Below are 24,022 nucleotides of genomic sequence, written 5' to 3' on the forward strand. Positions count from 1 at the left end.
CTAAAGCCAGAGAAAAACTGAGTACCAACTAATCAAAAGGGCCGCCACCCCCCTTTCAGATGGTGGCCCCGCCACCCCTCACCGTCAGTGAGCTCCTGTGGCCAAGGAGACAGAACTAGGGCACTGTGCGGGCTGAGACGAGCGATTTCATCTCTACAGTCTCAAGGGCTGTGTGAGGCACCAGGGTAGCTCCCCCCCGAGGAGGTGACATCTGAACTGATTGCCAGGTAATACAAAGGAGCCAGCCACTGGCACATCGAGACGGCTGCTTCAAGCCAAGGCACTGTGGGATTTTTTAGGCGCTTCCAGATAGATATGTCACCTCTGGCCTGGCATGTCTGCCCAGGTTTCCCTAACAAAGGGCAAAGAGGTGTTTTCCTGAAAGGGACTTTTCGGGCTTCCCTGCAACTTGTCTTCAGTATGTATCGCAGAGTACATGGCCGTCCGGGCCATGAAGGTGCTTCTTGCACTGTCTGTTGCCAGCATTGACTATCTGGACTTGGTGCTGCTTAAAATAGCGGCATTGAACCATCTGTTTATTCTGTTTCTCCCAGAGCTGCAATTAGCCAGCACTGAGGGGTCAGGGAGCCCTGGGAGGAGGATTGGGGGCTTACAGTGCTAGGTCTGTTCACCTCTACAGGCACCCTTGGGGTTTGGTCAAGTCGCTTTGATTTAGTATTTAAAGACTTTTTTGTTTGCTTTTGTTTTCATTTTTGTTTCTCAGTATAAACTGCAAAGGATAAAAAAAAAAAAATCACTCTCCTCTCAAAATTGGCAGATGAAGGATTATGACCGAACAGGTTTGTTTGGTTTTCTACTGTGGGTGCCCCCTCCCTTCCCCAAAATGCTAAAGACAGTCTTCCAGCTCCCCTGCCTCAGACAGACCATGATTTGTCCCTTAGAACTGGGTGAAACCGGGGTCTCCAGGGGAGCATAAACAACAGGGTGGGAGTAGGTGAGTGGGGCAAAAGCTAGAAATCTGATTCTAGACACGCCTTCCCTCATTCTCTCATTTAACAAATAGAATACTTTTATGGTGCTCCCACCACAAAGATGCAGGCCTTGTTTTCAAGAACTTAGAGTCTGGTGGGGGAGTTGGGTCTGTAAAAAAACCGAGTCTGACTTTGTTTTGCTTCTTTAATTTATTTCACTGAACCTTTCTGCGGCAGTCCTGTTCACGGCATGATTAACGGGCAAAACCTATTAAATGTTTAAGCTAGTTTAAAATTTGAACCTCTGGTACATAAATAAATGAATGAAGTTACCTGGATCCTGTTCCCGCAAAGGAAAGGACTTAAAAGGGGTAGCGTTAGTGAGTCTGGACACTATACTTCAGTGTCACCTCATCTTTATCACCAGATCTTTTTGTGCACCCACCTAGCCGTGTCCTTCACCAGACTGCAGTTTTCTTAATTAATTTCTTAATTTACTTTACTTAGTGGTGGTTCAAATCAGCATAGAGTGACAGGATCAAGGCTTCCACAAATGAAATTACATTTGGCTTTAAAGAAATAAGGCTAGGGAATTCCCTGGCGGTCTAGTGGTTAGGACTCTGCGCTACCACTGCAGGGGGGCCGTGTTCAGTCCCTGGTCAGGGAACTAAGATCCCGTAAGCCACGCAGCCAAAAAAAAAAAAAAAAAAAAGAGAGAAAGAAAAAGAAAAGAAACAAAGCTAGGAGCAAATAAACTTTAAAAAATATTTATTTAGGTTGTGCCGCATCTTAGTTGTGGCATGCGGGATCTTCGTTGCTTGCAGCACGCGGACTCTTAGTTGTGGCATGTATGTGGGATCTAGTTCCCCGACCAGGGATAGAACCTGGGCCCCCTGCAGTGGGAGCACGGAGTCTTACCCACTGGACCACCAGGGAAGTCCTGAAATAAACTTTTTGATATCCTGAAAAGATGACTCACAGGATTGATATTACAAAGAATTATATGACTTTATGCAAAAGATAACGCCCCTTTTAAAGGAAGTGCAGAGTTCACCCAAAAACACGTACACGAATGTTCATAGCAACATTATGCATAATAGCCCAAAAGTGGAGATGACAAAAATGCCCATCAACTGATGAATGGATAAACCAAGTGTGGTATATTCAACAATAACAATAAAAGAAGTATGGATACACATGCTATAATATGGATGAACTTTCAAAACATTATGCTAAGTGAAAGAAGCCAGTCACAAAATGTCACGTGTTGTATGATTCTATTTATATGAAATGTCCAGACTAGGCAAATCCATAGAGACAGAAAGTTGATCAGTGGTTGCCAGAGGCTGTTGGGGGAGGGGGACCAGTGAGGAGTGGCTGCTTAATGAGCGCAGGGTTTCCTTTTGGGGTCATGAAAATGTTTTGGAACTAGATAGAGGTGATGGTTGCACAACATAATGAGGGTACTAGATGTACATTTTAAAAGAGTTAATTTCATGTTATATAAATCGTATCTCAATTTAAAAAATAGAAATTAAGTACAGATACATGCTAAAATATGAACTTTGAAAACATCATGCTAAGTGAAAGATGCCAGACACAAAAGGCCACATATTATATGATTCCATTGGTAATGAAATACCCAGAACAGGCAAACCCATAGAGACAGAAAATATATAATGGTTGCACAGGACTGGAGATCTGGGGGGAATGGGAATGTTCTAAAATTGTTCCACACTGCAAATATCCTTAAAACCATTGAATTGTACATATTAAATGGAAGAGGTGTATGGTATAAGAGTTGTATGTCAATAAAGCTGTTACATAATAAAAGAGATGTATACATTTAAGCTTTTGAAAAATTGAATCATTTCAGGGGTGGTTAGGGTAGCTTACGACCTGCAGCCTGAAGAATCCTATGTCCTTAGTTTATCTAATTTGTATGTTGAGTTTGTGAATTGAGTTTTCTAAAATTCAGGACTCACAATAAACTTATGAACAGATGACTGAAAAAAGAATCCAGGGTTCAGAAATAAGCACATGTATATAAGGATATTTTGTATATGATAAAGGAGACTTTTTAAATGATTGTTCAACAAATGGTAGGAGAGCTAGCTAGCCATTAAAAAAAATGGATTCCTGTCATATTCCTTGTCCCCAAATAAATTGAACTGGATCAAATATGTCCACATAAAAAAGAAAACCGTAGAAGTATTGGAAGAAAATATAGGTGAATGTTTTCATGATCTTGGGGATGAGAAAGATCTTCCTAAATTAAAGCAAGAAGTTAAAAAAAAAAGGAGACATAGATTTGACTACCTTTTTAAAAAAATGCAAGAAACTTCAGTACCGCAAATAGCCTTCCTCTCTCCTCTTTTCTAGTTACTCACTCTACTCAAATTTGATCGGTCCTTCAGGGTAGAGCTAAAATTGCTCTCCCCTGTGGCATCTTTCCCAGCCACTGTAGCACATATGATCATTTCTTCCTTTCCTGAACTTCTGTTGAACTTGGTCAAAAATATAGGGATGGAAAGAGGAGGTGGATGGATTGTATTTTACCTGCCAGCTCCAGACAACTGGCAGTGGTGATTCAGAGCACTGTGTTGAGAAGGATTCTGAGCTGCACTGACCTCGGTGGGAGTGTTGTGATCAATTATTGGTATCTATCTGGGGCCTGGGATAGGTGGCATGAGTCACATGCATTTCCTCTGCCTTTGGGCATCCCATTCTAAGTACCTAAAGCCCAGGGACCACATCTTACACTTCTTGTTCTTAATGATATATCTTTGTGTTGCTACTGTTGTTATTGCTTTTTATATTCCCTCAGAATCTCTCGTGGAGCTATGTACAACAGTGCCCAATAAATACTGTAATAATGCTATAAAAAATACTCTGAAAAGAGTACCTGGCATTCTGAAACTAGTGCTTTCCAGGAGCCGAATGGTTCCCACACCCAGAAAATATCCCCAGAGTGACCTCTAGTTTATGGTGTGGAGGCAGGAGGGTGGCAGGGGCTGGGTGCACTAGAAGAAGGCACATCTTTACTTTTCTATTCAAACAAAACCTGTTTACCTTCAAACTATACTCACTGCATGTGGGCTTTGTATGTGGGCAGAAAATGGAAGGGTTTGTTGAAACAGAGAAAGCTGCCCATGGAGTAAGAATTAACAATCTATTTAATGAATGAATGAATACATGAATAAAATAAAAGAACTGAAAACAGCTCTGACATGACAAGGTGTTCCACGGAGCTCAAGCATCTCATGCCCCTGGCAAGAAGCTAGCAAACAGGTCTCTGTATTAAGACCAACTCCAGGTTAACACAGCAGAAGAAACTCAATTGGAAGGTCCGCCCACGGCTGAACAATGTTCTCTCCCAGTCTCCTCAATTCTGCTGTCTGGTTGAATTCATTTCTGCTCATTCTAGCGCCCTGCACCCCGGTTTAGCCAGCATCAGTCCAGCCTCAGGACTGCTTTTTGCAGTGGTCCTAATCTCATCTCAGCAAGTAAGGAGTTACCCACAGAAAGCCCAGGCCACGAAAACTCCCTGGGTCTCTGCGGCTGGAAAATCTGTGTCACCAGAAGTATCGCTAGAGAAGTCATCCCTTCCACTCACTGCAATTTTGGAGATGCAGGGACCACAGGCAGAAACACGTGATAGTTCTTGATATTTGCAGTTTACAAAGTACTTTTACATACATTATCCATTTTAGTTGATCTTCAGGAGGTAAAAGACTAAGTCAGAGACCCACACCTTTTTCCTTGAAAGCTATCTGCTTTAGAAGAGCAATTTTTGCCAAAATTCATAAGAAAGGTGGTTTTTTCCTGCTGGCAAGAGACACTTTTCTACCTTCCCCAATAAAAGAAGTCTAGACTCCAGGTGGGAGGAAGGCTTATCTTTAGGCACCTGGTGGGTTAGTAAGGAAGGGCTACGCCCTGGGCAGTGATGTCTGTGTTTTGGAAGGGAGAAGGGAGTGACATTTTTAGGCTGCAAGCCTCTTCTGACATCACTGAGGACAGATCTATTTTTGGAAGCGTTCTCTGCCACCCACGAAGACCTCAAAAGGTAACCAAGCACCTGGCACAAGGTTTCCTGTGGGGAAAGTTGTTAAGGGCTGGAGAGCTTCTGCGTATTCTGAGTCATGAAGTTTGACTTCATCATCAATCTGTTGCAGAGAGAGCACAAAACGCCCCCACGCACCCCGCCCCGGCCTTGTTTTGAATCACATTTGGTTGCATGATGACAGCACACTTGGGGATGGTACAAATTCTCAAATCATAAAAGATTGGGCCTCAGACTCACAGAGAGGAGGCCAGGGTGATGTGTGTTAACCTAAAATGGTAGATGGTATAGTTCCGAGGTGGAAGGAACCTTGTGCTGGGGATCAGCTCTGCCATTTCCTGGCTGTGTGATCATGGGCACGTGACTTAACCTCTCTGAGCTCACTTTCCTCATCTGTAAAGTGAAGGATCAAATCAAATGATTTCTAAGGTCCTTTTAGCCCCAGTCTTCGATGATACACACACACACACACACACACACACACGCAAGATAATTAACTTTCATGCAACTTGTTCCCTCATCCATAGAACAGAGATAGAAACAGACTCTACCCCATGTATTTACTATGAGTGGTAAAAAGATAAATGTAAACTGCTTGGCACAGTCCCCAGTGTAAAGTAAGTGCTCAATACATGTGAGTTATTAAAGCACTGTTCATGTGGCCAGTGACGTCAGAGGCAGCTTTGTTAGGGCGGTGGACAATAAAAAGCGTGCAAACATCAGTGGGAATTAAGCTGGTATTCTGGATGACCTACAGATGAGTATACTGACCATGTTTGCTACTGGAATGACACTGGCTTAACAGGTAAAGGAAAGACAAGGAAAGAGGATGTTTGGTGTTTCAAGAGCTAACAGCTTCCATCCCCGCCACCAAGAGGGTAGCCAATTATACCACTTAAAATTGAAATGTGAGATTTTGTGACCTGTTTTGTTGCAATCAATTCTGGAAAGGCTGCGTTCCCAGAGTGCCATCCCACCTTGTACCACTACCCTAGTGGAGCACTGCTGACTCAAGGAGAGGAATTTGGCATACAAGGGGGCTTCTCTTTGTTCCATCTACGGGCTTTAGTTACTGAAGATGTGGTGAGGATGGCGAGACCCACAGAGGAATAATGTTAGAGAGGAGTTCCTGAATAATTTGGCCGGGATGTCAACACTGCTTAGAAACTAAGGTGTAATTTCCAGGTCCGTCTGTAATCTCATTTAGAACTCGGAGATTCTCTCTTGTACTTTGCCTGAGGCCTGCTCTAAGTCACCTGGGAGGAGCTCCCTGAAGACCTGTAGGAACCAGCATGCATGCCCACAAGCTGCTGCTCAGTTTAAGCCAACCTCAGCTTCTTCCAGTGGGGGCCCCCTGCGGGTCGCTTCTCTTCTGTGTCATAATTAGTGCACATCTTTTCTCCCGACACACCACAGGAATAAATATGAGCTTTAGTATTTCCCTTGTGTAATTGTGTTACTTATTATACTCCCTAAACACAGGAAGAAAACTACTAGCCTGGGAAATGTGACAAACCCTTTTCTTACCCTTCCAGTCAGCCTGAGGGTTGGAGATTTAAGCATTGCCCTAATCACCTTGTTCTTTTTTTTCAAAGAACTATTTAATACAATTGGTTGGTATGTTTTGTCCAAAGCTGAGGACCACTCACTTGATTTCTTTGTGGACCCTTTGCTGTTCCTCATTCCTTTGCCACCCGCAATGCCCCTAAATAAACTGGGAGCCATTTGTCAGGGGAGGGATCACTCAGAGATTTTGTGGGTTCACCTCCTATGGTTGCACAGATTGTATATTGCCCAAATTCAGGGTGGTGGGCGTCATTTGCATAGACTACAATGGGATGGCCATTCCTGCAGTGGGGCAATGCACAACGTGCACAATCATATATGGCAGTAAGTACGTGGACAAGCTGTAGCATCATTCCTGGCAGGGAGGATTCCCAAAACTTAAAGCATATGTTCTGTTCAGGACAGAGGGGTCAGTTTAGCATCTTTATAATTAAATGTTAGTGAAGACTCTTGGAAGAAATTTCTCCATTGTTTTCGGTATCTTCTCGTTTTATTTATTTATTATTCTTTTTTAGTAAATTTATTTATTTAATTATCTTTTTATTTTTGGCTGGGTTGGGTCTTTGTTGCTGCTCACAGGCTTTCTCTAGTTGCGGTGAGCGGGGCTACTCTTCGTTGCGGTGCGCAGGCTTCTCATTGCGGTGGCTTCTCTTGTTGCGGAGCACGGGCTCTAGGCCTGTGGGCTTCAGTAGTTGTGGCACGCAGGCTCATTAGTTGTGGCTCCCGGGCTCTAGAGCACAGGCTCAGTAGTTGTGGCACGCAGGCTTAGTTGCTCCGTGGCATGTGGGATCTTCCCGGACCAGGGCTCACACTCGTGTCCCCTGCATTAGCAGGTGGATTCTTAACCACTGCGCCACCAGGGAAGTCCTTCTCATTTTATGTAGCTCAGGTTCACTATCAATTGTATAAACAATGAAGTCTTCACTATGATTGGATGCCAAATTTATGGTGTGCCTGTAATATGTATTACTTCATTTTTGTGTTAACCTCATTCCTGATGTTATTTCAATCCTACAGGGGCCTACTATGTGTCAGGCTCTGTTCACATAGAGACAACAGTGAACAAGAAGGCAAAGTCTATTTCATGTTGCTACTCTTGTTTTGCTTTTTCTTTCTCATCTACTCTAATCTATGATTTCTTGCTATACTGTAAGCACTTATATCCTTTTTGGATCAAGAAAGTGTAAAAAATAAGTAAATGCTGTAAATATATATGTACCTAACAATAAAGCACTAAAATATATGAAGCAAAACTGACACAACTGAAAAGAGAAATAGACAATTCAGCAATAACAGTTGGAGACTTCAACAATCCACTTTCAGGGCTTCCCTGGTGGCGCAGTGGTTGAGAGTCCGCCTGCCGATGCAGGGGACACGGGTTTGTGCCCCGGTCTGGGAAGATTCCACATGCCGTGGAGCGGCTGGGCCCGTGAGCCATGGCCGCTGGGCCTGCGCGTCCGGAGCCTGTGCTCCGCAATGGGAGAGAACACAGCAGTGAGAGGCCCGCGTACAGCAAAACAAAACAAAACAAAACAATCCACTTTCAATAATAGCTAGAACAACTAGGCTGAAGATTAACAAGAAAATAGAGGATCTGAGTTAACTATAAGCCAGCTAGACCTAATAGACACCTGTAGAACACTCTACCCAACAGCAGCAGAATATATATTCTTTTCAAGTAAACATGGAACATTCTCCAGGATAGACCATATGCTATAGCAAAAAGCAAACCTCAATAAATTTAAAAGGATTGAAATAATGCAAAGTATGTTCTTCAACTACAATGGAATGAAATTAGCAGTCGATAATAGAAAGAAATTTGGGAAATGCACAAATATAAGGAAAGTAAACCACACACTGCTACATAATCAACAAGTCCAAGAAATCACAAGGGAAATTAGAAAATCCTTAGAGATGAATGAAAATAAGGCCATAACATACCAAAACTTATTATCTGTTAACTAAAATAAGTAAATAACCACTCTTAGCATTACTTAATTTCATTTCAGAGAATAAATGAGAAACTATTCTTTTATAGTTTCAGGTTCTAGGCAGAAAGCCTCAGTACTTGCCCATATTGGTGCTAAATTAATATTTGTTGAATGAATGAATCAGTTGCATTCCAGTGGCAAGAAGGTAAACTAAGGAATCAGGAGTCTCATGTTGGATTCCTACTTGACTAACCCTTTTCCTCTTACTATTTTGCACAAGCCATTTATGTTTTAAGAGTTTTTATAAATTCCCATCCTCTTCACTCTTTCCCTTTCTTCTCCATTAGGCCTTCTGCATCAATCTGTGGTTTAAACTACGTAGTCAAGCTCTTAGCACATAAACTTTTTTTGTTCTGCTGTGAAACTAGGTATTGGCAAACTACTGCCTGGAGGCCGGATCCAGCCCACCACCTGTTTTCGTATGACCTGCATTAAGAATAGTTTTTACATTTTTCAATAGTTAAAAAAAATCAAAAGAAGAATAATATTTCATGACCTGAAAATGATAGGAAATTCAAATTTCATTGTCCATAAATAAAGCTTTATTGGAACACAGCCACGCCAATCTGTCTACTATTTTCTATGGCTGTGTTCATGATACAATGGCAAAGTGCAGTAGCTGTGACAGAAAGCTTGTCACAAAGCTTTTGTGGTCCACAAAGCCCAAAATATTTACTATCTATCCCTTTACATAAAAGTTTGTGGACCCCTGTTCTAAGCTTTTGTACAACTATATTCATGACTTGCTATGCCTTTCCCTCTTTCCATCATGACAAACCCTTACTCTCATTCAAAACCCTTTCTCCTCAGTCCTTACCTGATTATCACACCTGGTCACATAATTCTCTTCACCACCTCTTGGCATTACTTAATATAGGCCAACACAAATATAGTTAACTTGCAATTTTTATATTTAAAAATATGTCTTGAATATGTGTTTCCTATCTTCTCTACTTCATTGTGAAGACTCCAAGGTTCTTCTATGTCCTATATTTCCCTCCATACACAGGGCAGTGCCCAAGTTTTGTTGTCAGACAGGTTCGCATTTTGGTTCCACCACTCACTAGCTGAGAAAGTGATGTACATTTCCTGAATCTCTTCATCTGCAGAAGGGTTTTGTTATGAAGAATAAGGAGATGATTATGAAAGGGTCCAAGACCCAGGAGGTGCTCCACAAACAGTAGTAATTATCAGTGGATAATTTCTTTATTTGCAATAGCAAGACATTACCTTTGCCCTTAATGATACTCATAGTGATGGAGTGAGAATTCAAAGAAGTAGTAAGTCACTAGAAATGGAGCTGCACGGTTCAGCTGGAGTCCTGTAAAGATTAGCTGGAGACATTCAAGGCCTGAAATGAGATATTAGACCAATGAGACTTTGTTTAAAATTTAACAAACCTTTCTTGGTTACTTATTGATCTCAGTACTGCCTTGGACAGACCTCAGGTGATGTGAAAGAAGACCACATCTATCCTGGAGGAGATTTTTGTTTAAATTGGGGTAGGAGTGGGGAAACAGACATGAGCTATGTTCTTACTTGTCCGTAATTTTTCTCTTCTCTCTCAGGATGGATGATTCAGAGCCAGCAATTCACATAAAAAGAATTGCACATGGAAAGTATTACTGCTATTCTGTGGGGAAATAAGCTTCTAAGTACAGCAGTCTGAAATTAATAACTTTCTCTGTGGAAACTCTCTTGACAACATCTCAAGATGAAGCCAAAGAGTGCAATTTTTACAGCCTTGGATTATCTTCTCTGTCTGCTTGGCTTGTAGCAGGCACGGATCCGTGAGTCAGAAATTCAGAGTTTGCCCCTTTGCTGTACAGTTTGCTCGCCAACTGGAGACCTTACACAGCAGTGACTCAATTTCTCAATTCCCCAGTTCACGCAGCCATTGAATCAACACACATCACCTCAATTTACTTACAAAAGGCTTGTTTTGGGGGGGGCACTCCGTGCAGCTTATGGGATTTTAGTTCTCCAACCAGGGATCGAACCTGGGTCCTCGGCAGTGAGAACATGGAGTCCTAACCACTGGACCACGAGGGAACTCCCAATCTACTTACAAAAGGCTTTGGGGGAACTCAGAGAAAAAAAAAGAAGTCCTCACCGTTAACAGAAAACATACTGGTTCAGGACATCAGAAAAGGAGCAAGAAAGGGAGATTGGAAGCTGGAGATCCACTTTTTTTTTTTTCTTTTGAGAGAAAATATTCCTGTGAGAAAGCCCAGTGTTTATATTATGATAAATATGTATGTCCACATGCAGGGAGTATATAGCTATTGAGGGAGAAAGTAATTTAGGAAAGAAGTAGATGAGAAGGACAGCAACTTCTTATCCACAGAAGCCACAAGAGTGCTGCAGACACGCATGAAGGTGGCAGCAGTTGCTCCAGTAGCCATATGTTTCAGCACAGACATCTTTTTTTTATTCCTTCTTACCCATAAATTTAGAAAATCTGAGCAAAGAAGTCTGGATTTCTACTTTCCAAGGATGAGATTTCTTAAAATTTCAAATTAGACTTTTTTTCCCTTTATAAAACCACAAGGTAGGAGATTATGTTTGGAATGACTCAGTGTACATCGTTACATTTGAAGGTTGTTTTTCCGGATTAAAAAGAACAATTGTGGGACAGACTAAGGAGCAGACCCCTTGGAAACTCTCGGACTGGCATGTTGCTGGATTTGTTCACTCTCCCACAGTGGACATATGTGAGGCCAGTGCTTGGAAATAGGGACAGACATGTTGGAGTTTGGATACTGGTAGAGAACTCAAAGTGAGGAAGAGAAATATATAGATTTTTTTTTTTTTTTTTTTTGCTGTACGCGGGCCTCTCACTGTTGTGGCCTCTCCCGTTGCGGAGCACAGGCTCCGGACGCGCAGGCTCAGCAGCCATGGCTCACGGGCCCAGCCGCTCCACGGCATGTGGGATCTTCCCGGACTGGGACACGAACCCGCGTCCCCTGCATCAGCAGGCGGACTCTCAACCACTGCACCACCAGGGAAGCCCCTAGAATTTTTGTTGATTACAGTTGGCTTCTACATACAGAGACCTCAGGGTTGGTTCAAAACGTGCAGCTGAGGTTTAAAATATGTAGTTAAATAACTTGAAAATTAGAAGATAAAACAATAATGAGATTAGTGGCAATTCTGGACTACCAACTTGGAAAGGCAATCAAGAAGAAGTGGGAATAGCGACAGGCTTCAGAGATCAAGTGTTTTTCTGTGTTGGACATGTGAGTAGAAGCAATTCCAGATGTCTGGGTATGATAAAACAGCAGACCTCAAATGCCTGCTCTAGTACAGATAGCTATACTGTGCTAGATACTTGGGGAGATATCAAAATATTTACAAGACGAATAGTTTCATCTTCATAAAGTTTCTAATTTAGTTGCATGATAATGGTTTAGAAAGCCAACTTGATGGGTTTAAAGTCCAGCTTTAACCCTTACCAGCACTGTGTTCTTGGGTAAAATACTTAATGTCTTCAGGCATTACTCCCTCATCTGTGGAACATCAATACTTGTATCTCCTATATGGCAGTTATGCTGCCTCCTTTCCATTCTTCCACAAGGCAAGCTTTCACTTCCCTCACCCCCTTTGCATACATGTTCCTGTTACCTGGAAAGCTCTTAGCATGGCTACATCTTTGAAGTTTTGCCTTTCATGTCAGAGAGCTTTAGTTCAGAAAATATCGTGTCTATATCCACGGATGAGGCTGTTAAAACACGAAAAGGACTACATAAAAATACGGATGCTATTATTATCAGCCACCCGAAACAGGCTTTGAGATCAAGGAGTTCTCCGGGATTTAGGGTTAGCAAATTTTTTCTCTAAATGGCCAGATAGCAAGTCATTTAGGATTTGCAGGCCATACTAAACAAATGGGAGCGGTTGTGTTCCAAATAAAACAATTTATGGACACAGAAATTTGACTTTCACGTTGCTTTCCACAGTCACTGAACCGGATTTGGCCTCTGCCCTGTAGCGGACTGACCCCTAGTCTATTATGAGGATGGCAGACAAGAAGGGAGTGGAGAAGAACCGAGATTCTGCAGCCAGATATTAGGGATCAGATGGCTGCTGCGTGAGGCTGTCTCAACCTCTCTGGGCGCCAACGACCTCTGCAACGGGGCTGCGGCCCCCGTGTCTGGGGTTTGTGATGAGGGTTAGAAGTGACACGCAGGGGAAGCTCGGTGCTTGGAACGAGGGGCCCATTTACAGCGTCGCCCTCTCTGCGGTGACCTGGGAGCAACCGGGTTTCGAGCGGAACCGACTCCGAAGCCTCAGCCTCGGGGTGCGGGAGGAGGGGCGGAGCCCACCCGGGGCGCCGGCACCGCGGGGCGAGGCCGGGCCGGGCGGGCCGGGCGGCGCGAGTCGGGGGCGGGGCGGCGGCGCAGCGTCGTCGTCGTCGTCCCCGCCTCCTCCCCAGGGGCCGCGTCGGAACCTCGGTAGCCGCGGCGTTTACAGCCCGAGGAGAGCGGCGGGCTTGGCAGCGGCGGTGGCCACCCAGACCCACCCGAGGCGCGTCCCCGTCGGCCTCCCGGCGCCCCCAGGCCGCAGCGCCCGCGCACCTTCAGCTCGCTCGCTCGCCCTCCTTCCCTGCGGCCGGCTGCGCCATGGCGTTGGCGTTGGCGGCGCTGGCGGCGGTGGAGCCGGCCTGTGGCAGCCGGTACCAGCAGGTAAGCAGCGCCCAGTGTCTCCCCGGCCCTGCCCTACCCGCTGGCCGCTTCAGGCCTCCTCTCCGGCCCCGCCTGTGGCCAACTCGATGCCGCGGCTTGGCAGGCCGCGCTGGGCCTGGGCGGGCCGGGCGGGCCCCGGGCTCGAATTCGAGGCGGCCGCGAGCTGGGCCTGTCCCTCCGCCACCCGGGCCGGGACTCGGGCGGTGGAAAAACCTCCGCCCCACAGTGTTTCTCGCATTTCCCACGGCGGGCGGGTCCCCGGGTCGGAACCCGCCACCCTCCGGAGGCGTCGACCAGGGTGCGTTCAGTTTTCCTTTTTTCCACCTTGAATTTGATGTCACTGGAAAGAAAGAAAAAAAAAAGCGTGAGATGGGAAAGGAAACTGGGTGGAGATGAAAGATTAAAATCGCTGCTACTGCTGCCGACAGCCCTCCGCAGCGAGATGCGATTACTCAGGGTTTCAGAGCCTAGTCTGCTCGTCGAAACCCATCCCCCTCGCTTGCGTTTCAAGACAAAAGTCAAAATGAGACGAGGAACAAGTCTGCAGTTCGCAGTAGATTTGGAAAAGGCGATTAACTGGCGATGTCCCTATAATGTCGAGCTACGTTGCAGGCTGCAGGGCGTGTGCCTGAGTGTGTGTTTTCAGAGATTGGAAATGACGTTTAAAGAGATTGAATAGCATAGCTGGGGACAAAATGTATAGGAGATGATTGGATTATTATCTCGGGTACGATTTATAAATTGAGGCCCTAGGGAAAACAGCTGCTTGTTTTACTCGCCTGTCTGTAGCCGGGTTTCCCTCGGAAATTCGGGAAGACATTTTGCAGGGTTTTTAGAGGTATTCAATCTAAGACACCGTAATTATGGCAACTGAGCCAGCTGGTAACTGATGTTGATTGGAACTGCAGGTAACTGCTTACATTTTGTTTCAGATGCTTTCACTATAATTTGCATACAAATGGCAATCGTGCTTTTATGAAATTAAATGTCCTATCATAGATGATATACAGTTTTATATTTTAGAAGTGAGGAAAACCAGTATGATTAAAACATGTAGATTAACCCTGGTGGGGCCAGTTACTGGGTTGTTTTGCTGTCGTCAGCCCTCTGTTGTAATTTCCTCCCTCCTACAGTCAGACTCCTGATATGACCGATTTTAAGAATTCAGCTTTTTGGTTTCATAAGCACGCCCAAATTGTGGCAATGGAGCCTAGTCCTTAGATCTCTCACAGCCTGGGGTACATGCTTTTTTGTATGACCTTGGGCAAGGCCCTGGGTTCCTCCCTGCTTTAGTAAAATATGATTGACAGGTATCACTTAACTGTCACCAAGGTGTTCACAAATCACATGTACCCCATCGTGTGATTTAATTCATTCTTTTCATCCTGCCTTGGATAAGGCAAAGAAGCAAAAAGCTGTGGCTTTTCTTTGTACTGCCATCTTCTTGAGCTATTAGGTAATGCTGACATAACGCTAGAATACAAAATATTTGGTGGAGTAACAAAATTACGCATTTCTCAGCGTAGTGTTTAATAGCTTTTAATATGCAGAACAGAGGTATGTTAAGGACAGGCCATCGTTTTTACTTTTTTAAAACTTATTATTTTGAAGAAATCTTCAAAAAAAAAAAAAGAAAGACCTAATCTTCCTAGAAAAATTGCAAAATATGAAAGCCAAAAAAAACCAAAACCCCACACCAAAAACCTATCACATATAGATAACCAAAGTTAATATTTTGTGTATTCTTGTGGACTCATAGCTGTGTAAGTATACATGAGTGTGTACATGTACAGATAAGGAAAGTTAATATTGATTGAGCATTTATTATGTGCCAGTCATGGTACTAAGTGCTTTATATCCATTATTTCACTTAATCCTCACAAAACCCCTTCGAGGCAGGGTTTGGTATTGTATAGATGACAAGTCAAGGCTCCCTAGAGGCTCAGTAACTTGCTCAAGGTCACAGCTTCTAAGTAGTGATTACAAGGATAAATACATGCTTACCTACTTAAAACACAGGCTTATGGCCCAAATATAAGCATATGCATTAGCAGATATATACATGTGCATATGTATTCTTTTATGTACCCATACATACATATACAGGCACATCTTTGTACATACGTGCAGTTCCAAGGGCCCCTGATTATACTTGCACACACTTTGTGCATATGTGCACATGTATGTTTACATACCCACATGTTCTCAAATACATGTGCATTCACAAATTTGCACGTGTATGTATTGTGCACATATATGTACAAAGGCACACAATATAGCTATATAATAAAATGGGTTCATATTTTAATGTCTGCAGAGCATGCAGTTGTATAGCTGAACCATAATTTAATCAATTGGCTATTGTTGGTCTCTAAGGGTGTTTATAATTTTTTTTCTGTCACTGAAGTTTCTTTTATATACATCTTCAACCATTTCCGTAGTATAAATTTCTAGCCATGTAAATGCTTGGTCAGAGAATATACATATTTAAAAGGCTTTTGAATTATGGAATGTTGAATTGTCCAGGCAACTTGATAGGCGCATGATACTCTTTGGTTGTCACAAAGGGCCGTTCTGACTTCTATTTGATCTGGTTAGTCAAATTGAGCTGGTCCTCTAGTGAAGTAAGTGTAATGGAAAACTGTATGATTCATTCATAAATGCAAACAGTGGTTTTGCCTTTATGGCCTTTTGATTGGTAGAGCAATATGTGCACAACTTAGCATTACCACAGACTATACAGATAGGCTGGGCTCATAGGTTTCCTGTCGCTTTATTTTTCCCTTTTTGCATTTTGAAACTGAGATTGTGTGTCCAAACATTCTGAAGCACTGTTTCAGGAAGCTCTAGGTAGGCCCAGTGTTGAGAAACCTGTTGTGTTTTCATCTCTCTGAGGATGTTTACCCTGTTCATCCATTCCAAGCCTTCTTTGCCTCACTGTAATAGATCTTTGGCTATATCATGCATTTTGCCAAATACTTCCTGAAATGTTCTGAGATATTTGGATTTAAATCCATTGAAAGTAGGCAATGATGACACTGCCATATAGACTTAAAAACAGACTGCAGAGGGCTTCCCTGGTGGTGCAGTGGTTAAGAATCCACCTGCCAGTGCAGGAGACACGGGTTCGAGCCCTGGTCTGGGAAGATCCCACGTGCCGTGGAACAACTAAGCCCGTGCGCCACAACTACTGAGCCTGTGCCCTAGAGCCCACGAGCCACAACTGCTGAGCCCGCGTGCCACAACTACTGAAGCCCGCACACCTAGAGCCCGTGTTCCACAAGAGAAGCCACCACAATGAGAAGCCCGTGCACCGCAACGAAGGGTAGCCCCCACTCGCCACAACTAGAAGAAGCCCGTGCACTGCAATGAAGACCCAGTGCAGCCAAAAAAAAAAAGGCTGCAGAATGTTTACTTTTAGATCTGACTCCCTGTCTGCTAAAGAAGTTGCTCGCTTGTGGGCATCACTAATAAGTTTGTGTTGTAGTTTGGTGACATTGTAAAGCAGTTTTGGGTAAGTTCTTTCAGGATTGTGAAGGAAGGTTTTGATAGACGAGGGAAAGAATTTCATCTCCGGCAGGCCAAACTTTTTCATGTTCAAGTGTTAGATGACGTTATGATCCTAGAGGAAGGAGTGAGTGGTGCCCATGTGGTTTTATTTTTTTATTTTTATTTTTTTTAGTTTCAGAAGACATTATAATTATATCATGGAATGCCCCTTAGGATGTCATGTCAAGATTTTGAGGTTATTTGGCGTATTTGTGGCCTGTATTGCCAATGATCAAAGAAAACTTTTATAAAAATACTGAGAAGATGGGTAGAATTATTTCTTAGAAGAATTTTTTTAGTTGTGGTAAAATATATATGAAGTTTTACCATTTTAACTGTACACTGTTTTTAAGTGTACAGTTAGTTCAGTAGTTGTTTGTTGTTTTTTGGCTGCACTGGTTCTTCGTTGCTGTGCTCGGGCTTTCTTCAGTTGCAGCGAGCGGGGACTACTGTTCGTGGCAGTGCGCGGGCTTCTCATTGCGGTGGCTTCTCATTGCAGAGCACGGGCTCTAGGCGGCGGGCTGCAGTAGTTGTGGCTCGTGGGCTCTAGAGTGCAGGCTCAGTCGTTGTAGCTCACGGGCGTAGTTGCTCCGCGGCATGTGAGATCTTTCTGGACCAGGGATCGAACCCGTGTTCCCTGTATTGGCAGGCGGATTCTTAACCAACCACTGTCTACTAGGGAAGTCCCAGTTCAGTGGTATTAAGTACATTCATATTGTTGGGCAGTCTTCATCACCATCCATTTCCAGAAACTCCATACCCCTTAAACAATAACTCTCTATTTCCCCCTCCCAAGCCCCTGACAGCCAACATTCTGCTTTCTGTCCATGAATTTGATTACTCTAAGTACCTCATATAAGTGGAATCATATAGTATTTGTTCCTTCTGTCTGTCTTATTTCACTCAGCATAATGTCCTCCAGGTTCATCCATGTTGTGGCATATGTCAGAATTTTCTTCCATTTTAAAGCTAAATAATATTCCATTGTATGTGTATACTATATTTTGTTTATCTACTTTTTGGCCATTGTGAATAATGCTGCTGTGAATATGGGTAAACAAGTATCAAAAGAGTCCCAGCTTTCAATTCTTTTGGATATATTGTTGAATTTGTATAATTTGTAGGTTTTACCGTATGAACCAACAATTTGTAGAATTGTTTGTTCATATGGTATTGCTATTTTTAATTTTTTGAGGAACTGCCATACTGTTTTCCATAGAAATGCACTATTTTATATTCCAACCAGCAGTGCATAGGGATTCCAATTTTGTCACATCCTCATCAACACTTGTTATTTTCTGTTTTGTTTTTGATAAAACCATCTTAATGGGTGTGAAGTGGCATCTCATAATGATTTTGGTTTGCATTTCCCTAATGATTAGTGATATTGAGCATCTTTTTATGTGCTTGTTGGCCATTTGAATATCGTTGGAAAAATGTGTATTCAAGTCCTTTGCCAATTTTTGAATTGGGCAAATTCAAAAATTCAAATTTTTGAATTGTTTGCTTTTTGTTGTTGAGTTGTAGGCATAATTTCTTTTTTTTAATTGAAGTATAGTCGATTTACAATATTGTGTTAGTTTCAGGTGTACAACATAGTGATTCAGTATTTTCGCAGATTATACTCCATTATAGGTTATTACAAGACACTGGGTATAATTCCCTTTATGTGAATATTCTTGTTGCTTACCTATATTATATGTAGTAGCTTGTATCTGTTAATCTCATACCCCTAGTTTGTCCCTCCCTCCTTCCCTCTGCCCTTTGGTAACCACAAATTTGCTTTCTATATCTGTGAGTCTGTTTGTTTTGCATATACATTCATTTGTATTATTTTTTACGTTCCACATATAAGTGATATCATACAGTATTTGTCTTTCTCTGACTTATTTCACTAAGCATAATATTCTCTAGGTCCACCCACTTGCTGCAGATGGCAGTATTTCATTCTTTTTTTGTGGCTGAGTAATATTCCATTGTATGTATATATTAAGAAGATAATGGTGTATGTGTTTGTGTGTGTGTATCTCACATCTTCTTTATGTACATTTTCAACTTTTTACTATGAAAATTTCAAACATATACAAAAATTTAGCGTAATAAATCCTATGTACCCATCACTCAGCTTCAACAATTATCAACAAATGGCTAACCTTGGGACTTCCCTGGTGGTCCAGTGGTTAAGAGTCTGCCTTCCACATATACAATGGAGTATTACTCAGCCAAAAAAAGAAACGAAATTGAGTTATTTGCAGTGAGGTGGATGGACCTAGAGACTGTCATACAGAGTGAAGTAAGTCAGAAAGAGAAAGACAAATACCGCATGCTAACACATATATAGAATCTAAAAAAAAAAAGGTTCTAAAGAACCTAGGGGCAGGACAGGAATAAAGATGCAGACGTAGAGAATGGACTTGAAGACACGGGGAGGGGGAAGGGTACGCTGGGACTAAGTGAGAGAGTGGCATGGGCATATATATATACACTACCAAATGTAAAATAGATAGCTAGTGGGGAGCAGCCGCATGGCACAGGGAGATCAGCTCAGTGCTTTGTGTCCACCTAGAGGGCTGGGATAGGGAGGGTGGGAGGGAGACGCAAGAGGAAGGGGATATGGGGATATATGTATGCATATAGCTGATTCACTTTGTTATACATCAGAAACTAACACAAAATTGTAAAGCAATTATACTGCAATAAAGACGTTAAAAAAAAAAAAAAAGAATCCACCTTCCAATACAGGCGATGCAGGTTCGATCCCTGGTTAGGGAACTAAGGTCCCACATGCCACGGGGCAACTAAGCCCGCACACCACAACTAGAGAGAAGCCCACGCGCCTCAACGAAAGATCTCGCATGCTACAGCAAAGATCCCGCGTGCCACAAGTAAGAACCGACACAGCCAAATAAAAAAACAAACAAACAAAACAAATGGCTAATCTTTTGCATTTACACTCTCTACCATTATTTTGGAGCAAATGCTAGAAATCATGTCATTTTGTCCATAAATATTTCTGTGTGTAAAAGATAATGGTGTGATATTTTAAGCAGACATTATCACATGAGGAAATATGTCATGAGAGCACTTTTGTAATTTGTTATGAATGTGGAACCAGGATTTGTGAGTGTCAGGAGCTGCAGATCTGCAGCTATCCATTGTATTTGACTCACTCTCTATGAGGTGCTCTAGGAAATCCTCGCATCATCTAAACTGATGCCACCCACTGCCTTGCCTGCATATAACTTCAAATTACTTTATCCTGGACACCAATTATATTACATTACATTAAATTCGATTATAAAATAAATCCTACCATGAGAGTAATTTTGTATTTTGTTAATTAAAAAAAAAGGAAGACGAAGAAATTCAAGTGACAGTCTCTGATTTACTTGTTCTTAGGGCTTTAAAATAATTACTTTGGTTTCTTAATCATTTATTCTTACATTATCTGTGAACAAGTACAGCCGTTTAGTGGAATCATATTCTTGTAGTAGTGGATAATGCCCATTTAGTTAAAGCAACTTTTAACACTTTAATTAGAGATTACTGCTGAGAATCAACTTGGTGATCTTATCTTTATTCTCAAGTCATTTTTGCCAGTATGCCAGGCAGTTGGTGAATACCATGTATTGAATCTGTTGAATTTTACACATTCCAGTTGTAATTGCTTCTCGTGGCTGTCTAGATAGAAGTACAGTGTATGTTGTTGCTTTCACCAAGTGTAGTAATAAAGTGAGTGTTATCAGACATCACTTTGCACATCCTTCTGTAACAGTTAGGCTCATTTTTTCTGAATACCACAATTTATATTAAAAGTTCTAAATACCAGCTCTAAATATTGATCCAATTTAAGAACATTTCTAGTGAAATATTTTCTGATTAAAGCAGTTTCTTTCACGTGTATTATATATTTCTTCTCCCCTAGCAATTTAGTATAATTTTGACAGTTTCTCTTTTAAATTTGTGTATTGCAATAATATCAGTTAGTAGTAAATCAGAGGCTTGAATGTGATTTGGAGGTCTTTCTGGAGATTGGATATTTATGAATAGACATACAAAGGTTTAGGGAGGGTTTCTGTTTAATAACAATTTCATTTTATTTGTCATTCAGTGTTTAAATGTGGCATTAAATGTTAAACATTTCTTGTGATAAAATAGTACACAGATACATTCTTTATGTACTGGAGTCAAACAGTAACTTGTAAAGGAAAACTTGACTTCCCTTCTAGTCTCTCCCCAGAGGTGTAACTGCTTCTCAAGTTTGGTGTGCGTTCTTCAGGCTTTCTTCCTTTCCTTTAAAAAAAAAATGTTAAAAGTGTTAAATATTTAAAAATAAACTTTACTTTTTGTAACGTTTTTAGATTTTCAGAAACATTGGAGATAGTGCAGTTTCTGTATACCCCAGACCCAGTTAACCCTTTAACATCTTATATTAGTGTGGTACATTTGTGACAATTAATGAACCAGTATTGATATGTTGTTATTAACTGAAGTCCATACTTTATTCAGATTTTCAGTTTTTATCTGTGTGTTTTTTCTGTTCCACATTACATTTGGTCATTGTATCTCCGTAGGCTCCTCTTGACTGTGACAGTTTTTCAAGTTTTCCATGTTTTTGATGACCTTTACAGTTTTGAGGAGTATTAGTTATTTGCAGGATGTCCCTGAATTGGGATTTTTTTTTAATTTACTTTTAATTAATAAATTAATTTATTTTATTTTATTTTTGAGTCTTTGTTGCTGTGCGCGGGCTTTCTCTAGTTGCAGCGAGTGTGGGCTACTCTTCGTTGCACTGCGTGGGCTTCTCATTGCGGTGGCCTCTCTTGTTGCGGAGCACGAGCTCTAGGTGCGTGGGCTTCAGTAGTTGCAGCACACGGGCTCAGTAGCTGTGGCTTGCAGGCTCTAGAGCGCAGGCTCAGTAGTTGTAGCACACAGGCTTAGTTGCTCCACAGCATGTGGGATCTTCCCGGATCAGGGATCAAACCTGTGTCCCCTGCATTGGCAGGCAGATTCTTAACCACTGCGCCATCAGGGAAGTCCAGGGATTTGTTGGTTGCTTTTCTCATGATTAGACTAGAGTTGTGGGTTGGAGGGAGGAAGACCACAGAGGTAAAGTGCCATTTTACATCATGTCATATCAAGAATGCATACTGTCCCCATGACTTACCACTGTTGATGTTGACCTTGATCTTCTGGCTGAAGTAGTGTTTGTCAGATCACTCTACGTAAAATGACTCTTTCCCCCCTTTTGTACTGTGCTCTTTGGAAGGAAGTCAATGTGGTCACTATGCACAGCCTATACTTAAGGTTTGGGGAGTTAAGTTCCACCACCTCATTGGGGGCAGTGTATCTACATAAATTATTTGGAATTTTTCTGCGTGGGACATTCGTCTCTTCTCCATTAATTTATTTATTCAGTGATACTAGTATGAACTCATTAATTTTACTCTGGGTTATAAGCCAACACTATTTTATTTTGTTGCTCAAATTGTTCCAGCTTTGGCCATTGGGATCTCTTTCAGTTGGCACTTGTATCCCTTTGACAGAGCTCCATCTTTGTGGTTTTTTTAAAGCACTTCCTTACTTTTTGGCACCAGGTTCACCATGTATATTTTCTGTGCCATCCTGGAATCAGCCATTTCTCCAAGGAACCCTGGTTCCTTTTATTGGAGAATGATGTTAGAAACCAAGATCTGTGCTCATTGCTGCTGGTGTGTCATTGCTTCTAGGCCTTCTAGGCTGACAGAGTAAAGAAATATATGTGTGTGTGTATATCCATAAACATTTCATATGTAACCATCTATCTATATTAAACTGACTCTAATCCATTACTACATGGATCACTCTAGCCTCCTCCCCTCTCATTTTTAAACTTCTACTCCAACAATGAGAGACCTGGCTCCTCCCACCTGCCATCCATTTACTTAATTTAACTTCAGTTCTAATGTACATGTGTACATGTACATGTGTAGCAGTGTCAGAATTGTTAACTTACACCCCTGTGGGAAACAGTTTTATCAACTAGAGGACAGGGCATATGTACAGTTTCTTTTGCCTTTAGTCTTATAAAGACTACTCATTTCCAAAGTTACTTAGGTACTTATGTCAGCACCTTTTCTTCTCACCCTCTTTAATGAGGTGGTTTCATAAATTTATAACACAGTTAGATTGTTTTGTCACATTCTGCAAACCATCCTGGGAACCACCAACCACCTAACATTTTTTTTTAAATTTCACATACATTAAAGTTCATACATTATTTCACATACATTAAATTTTTTTTATCGTGTTTCACATACATTAAAGTTCACCCCTTGTGCTATAAAGTTCTGTAGGTTTAGACAAATATAGGTTTTGACAAATGTATAGCATCCTTTTTGTTTTTTGTTTTTCAAACTACTCTTAAAGAAAAATGATGAGTGATTTCTCATTCTTATTTTGCAAGTTTTCCACTAATGATCATGTTTTGCTTCTTTTTAAAAAATTCCTTAAAATTTTTTTTATTTGGAAGTAAATAAAAACTGCAGGAATAGTATAAAATAATACCCATATAGTATGTATTGCCCAGATTCATCGTAAACATTAAGATTTGATTAACAATGACTACAATCCTATAAAAATTGAAAGCACTACAGGTAAAACTCAAGTCCTTTTAACCACCAGTCCTTTCTCTATGGAACTCAGTGCTTATTTTGCTGTTTACTTTGTTATTAATTTTAAAAATTTGTTTTGTCCTTGTTAAATTTAGGTGAAATTTTGTGGACTGTGTAGTCAGGAATATAGTGTTCTTAGTATCTTGAAGCTTTCATTTTAGGAGCTTTATGATATAACGTCCAAACTTTTCATATAACTTTGTGTTAAAAAGCAGTTTTTGAAGGGTGTGATGTACACTTCAGTATCTGGAAGGCTCAATTTGGACATTAAGTAGAGACTGATTCAGGAGAACAAAAAAGGACTTTATGAAAACATCTAATCAGTAATATATTGCCTGACTTCTGCAATGAAGTATGTAGTTGTCATATGACTGTGGGCTAGAACTTAGAACTTCAATCTCTTTCTAGCTTTATTTCCTCCTTTCATAAAATGAAGTAGTAGTTAGATTAGATCATTTTGTCTCCTTCCAGCTTTATGATTGATTGTTTTTATTTATAGAAGTTGGTGGCTTTGATCCAAAGAGACAGCATTCTATTGATGATTTAGCAAATTTCTTTTATGATGAATAATTATTTTTGAAAA

At 41.5% G+C, this 24,022-nt stretch overlaps 1 protein-coding gene and 1 long non-coding RNA gene across 3 annotated transcripts in view; both read left to right on the forward strand.

Moving 5' to 3' along the window:
- LOC137221821 (uncharacterized) overlaps positions 1–12,922 on the forward strand; it is a 91,182-nt gene extending 78,260 nt beyond the window's left edge. Inside the window, exon 5 of the long non-coding RNA XR_010942151.1 lies at positions 10,121–12,922. This is a non-coding gene — a long non-coding RNA (uncharacterized lncRNA). The remainder of the gene's footprint in view (positions 1–10,120) is intronic.
- A 45-nt stretch (positions 12,923–12,967) lies between these two features.
- Positions 12,968–24,022, forward strand: part of NDFIP1 (Nedd4 family interacting protein 1) — a 50,657-nt gene continuing 39,602 nt past the window's right edge. Inside the window, exon 1 of one of the 2 annotated variants that reach the window (XM_067732114.1) lies at positions 12,968–13,237. In XM_067732114.1, the coding sequence (XP_067588215.1) occupies positions 13,175–13,237 (63 nt within the window). In that variant the 5' untranslated portion in view covers positions 12,968–13,174. The remainder of the gene's footprint in view (positions 13,238–24,022) is intronic. The other variant, XM_067732113.1, reaches the window with a different exon arrangement.

This window comes from Pseudorca crassidens, chromosome 3, assembly GCF_039906515.1.
Source record: "Pseudorca crassidens isolate mPseCra1 chromosome 3, mPseCra1.hap1, whole genome shotgun sequence".
NCBI lineage: Eukaryota > Metazoa > Chordata > Mammalia > Artiodactyla > Delphinidae > Pseudorca > Pseudorca crassidens.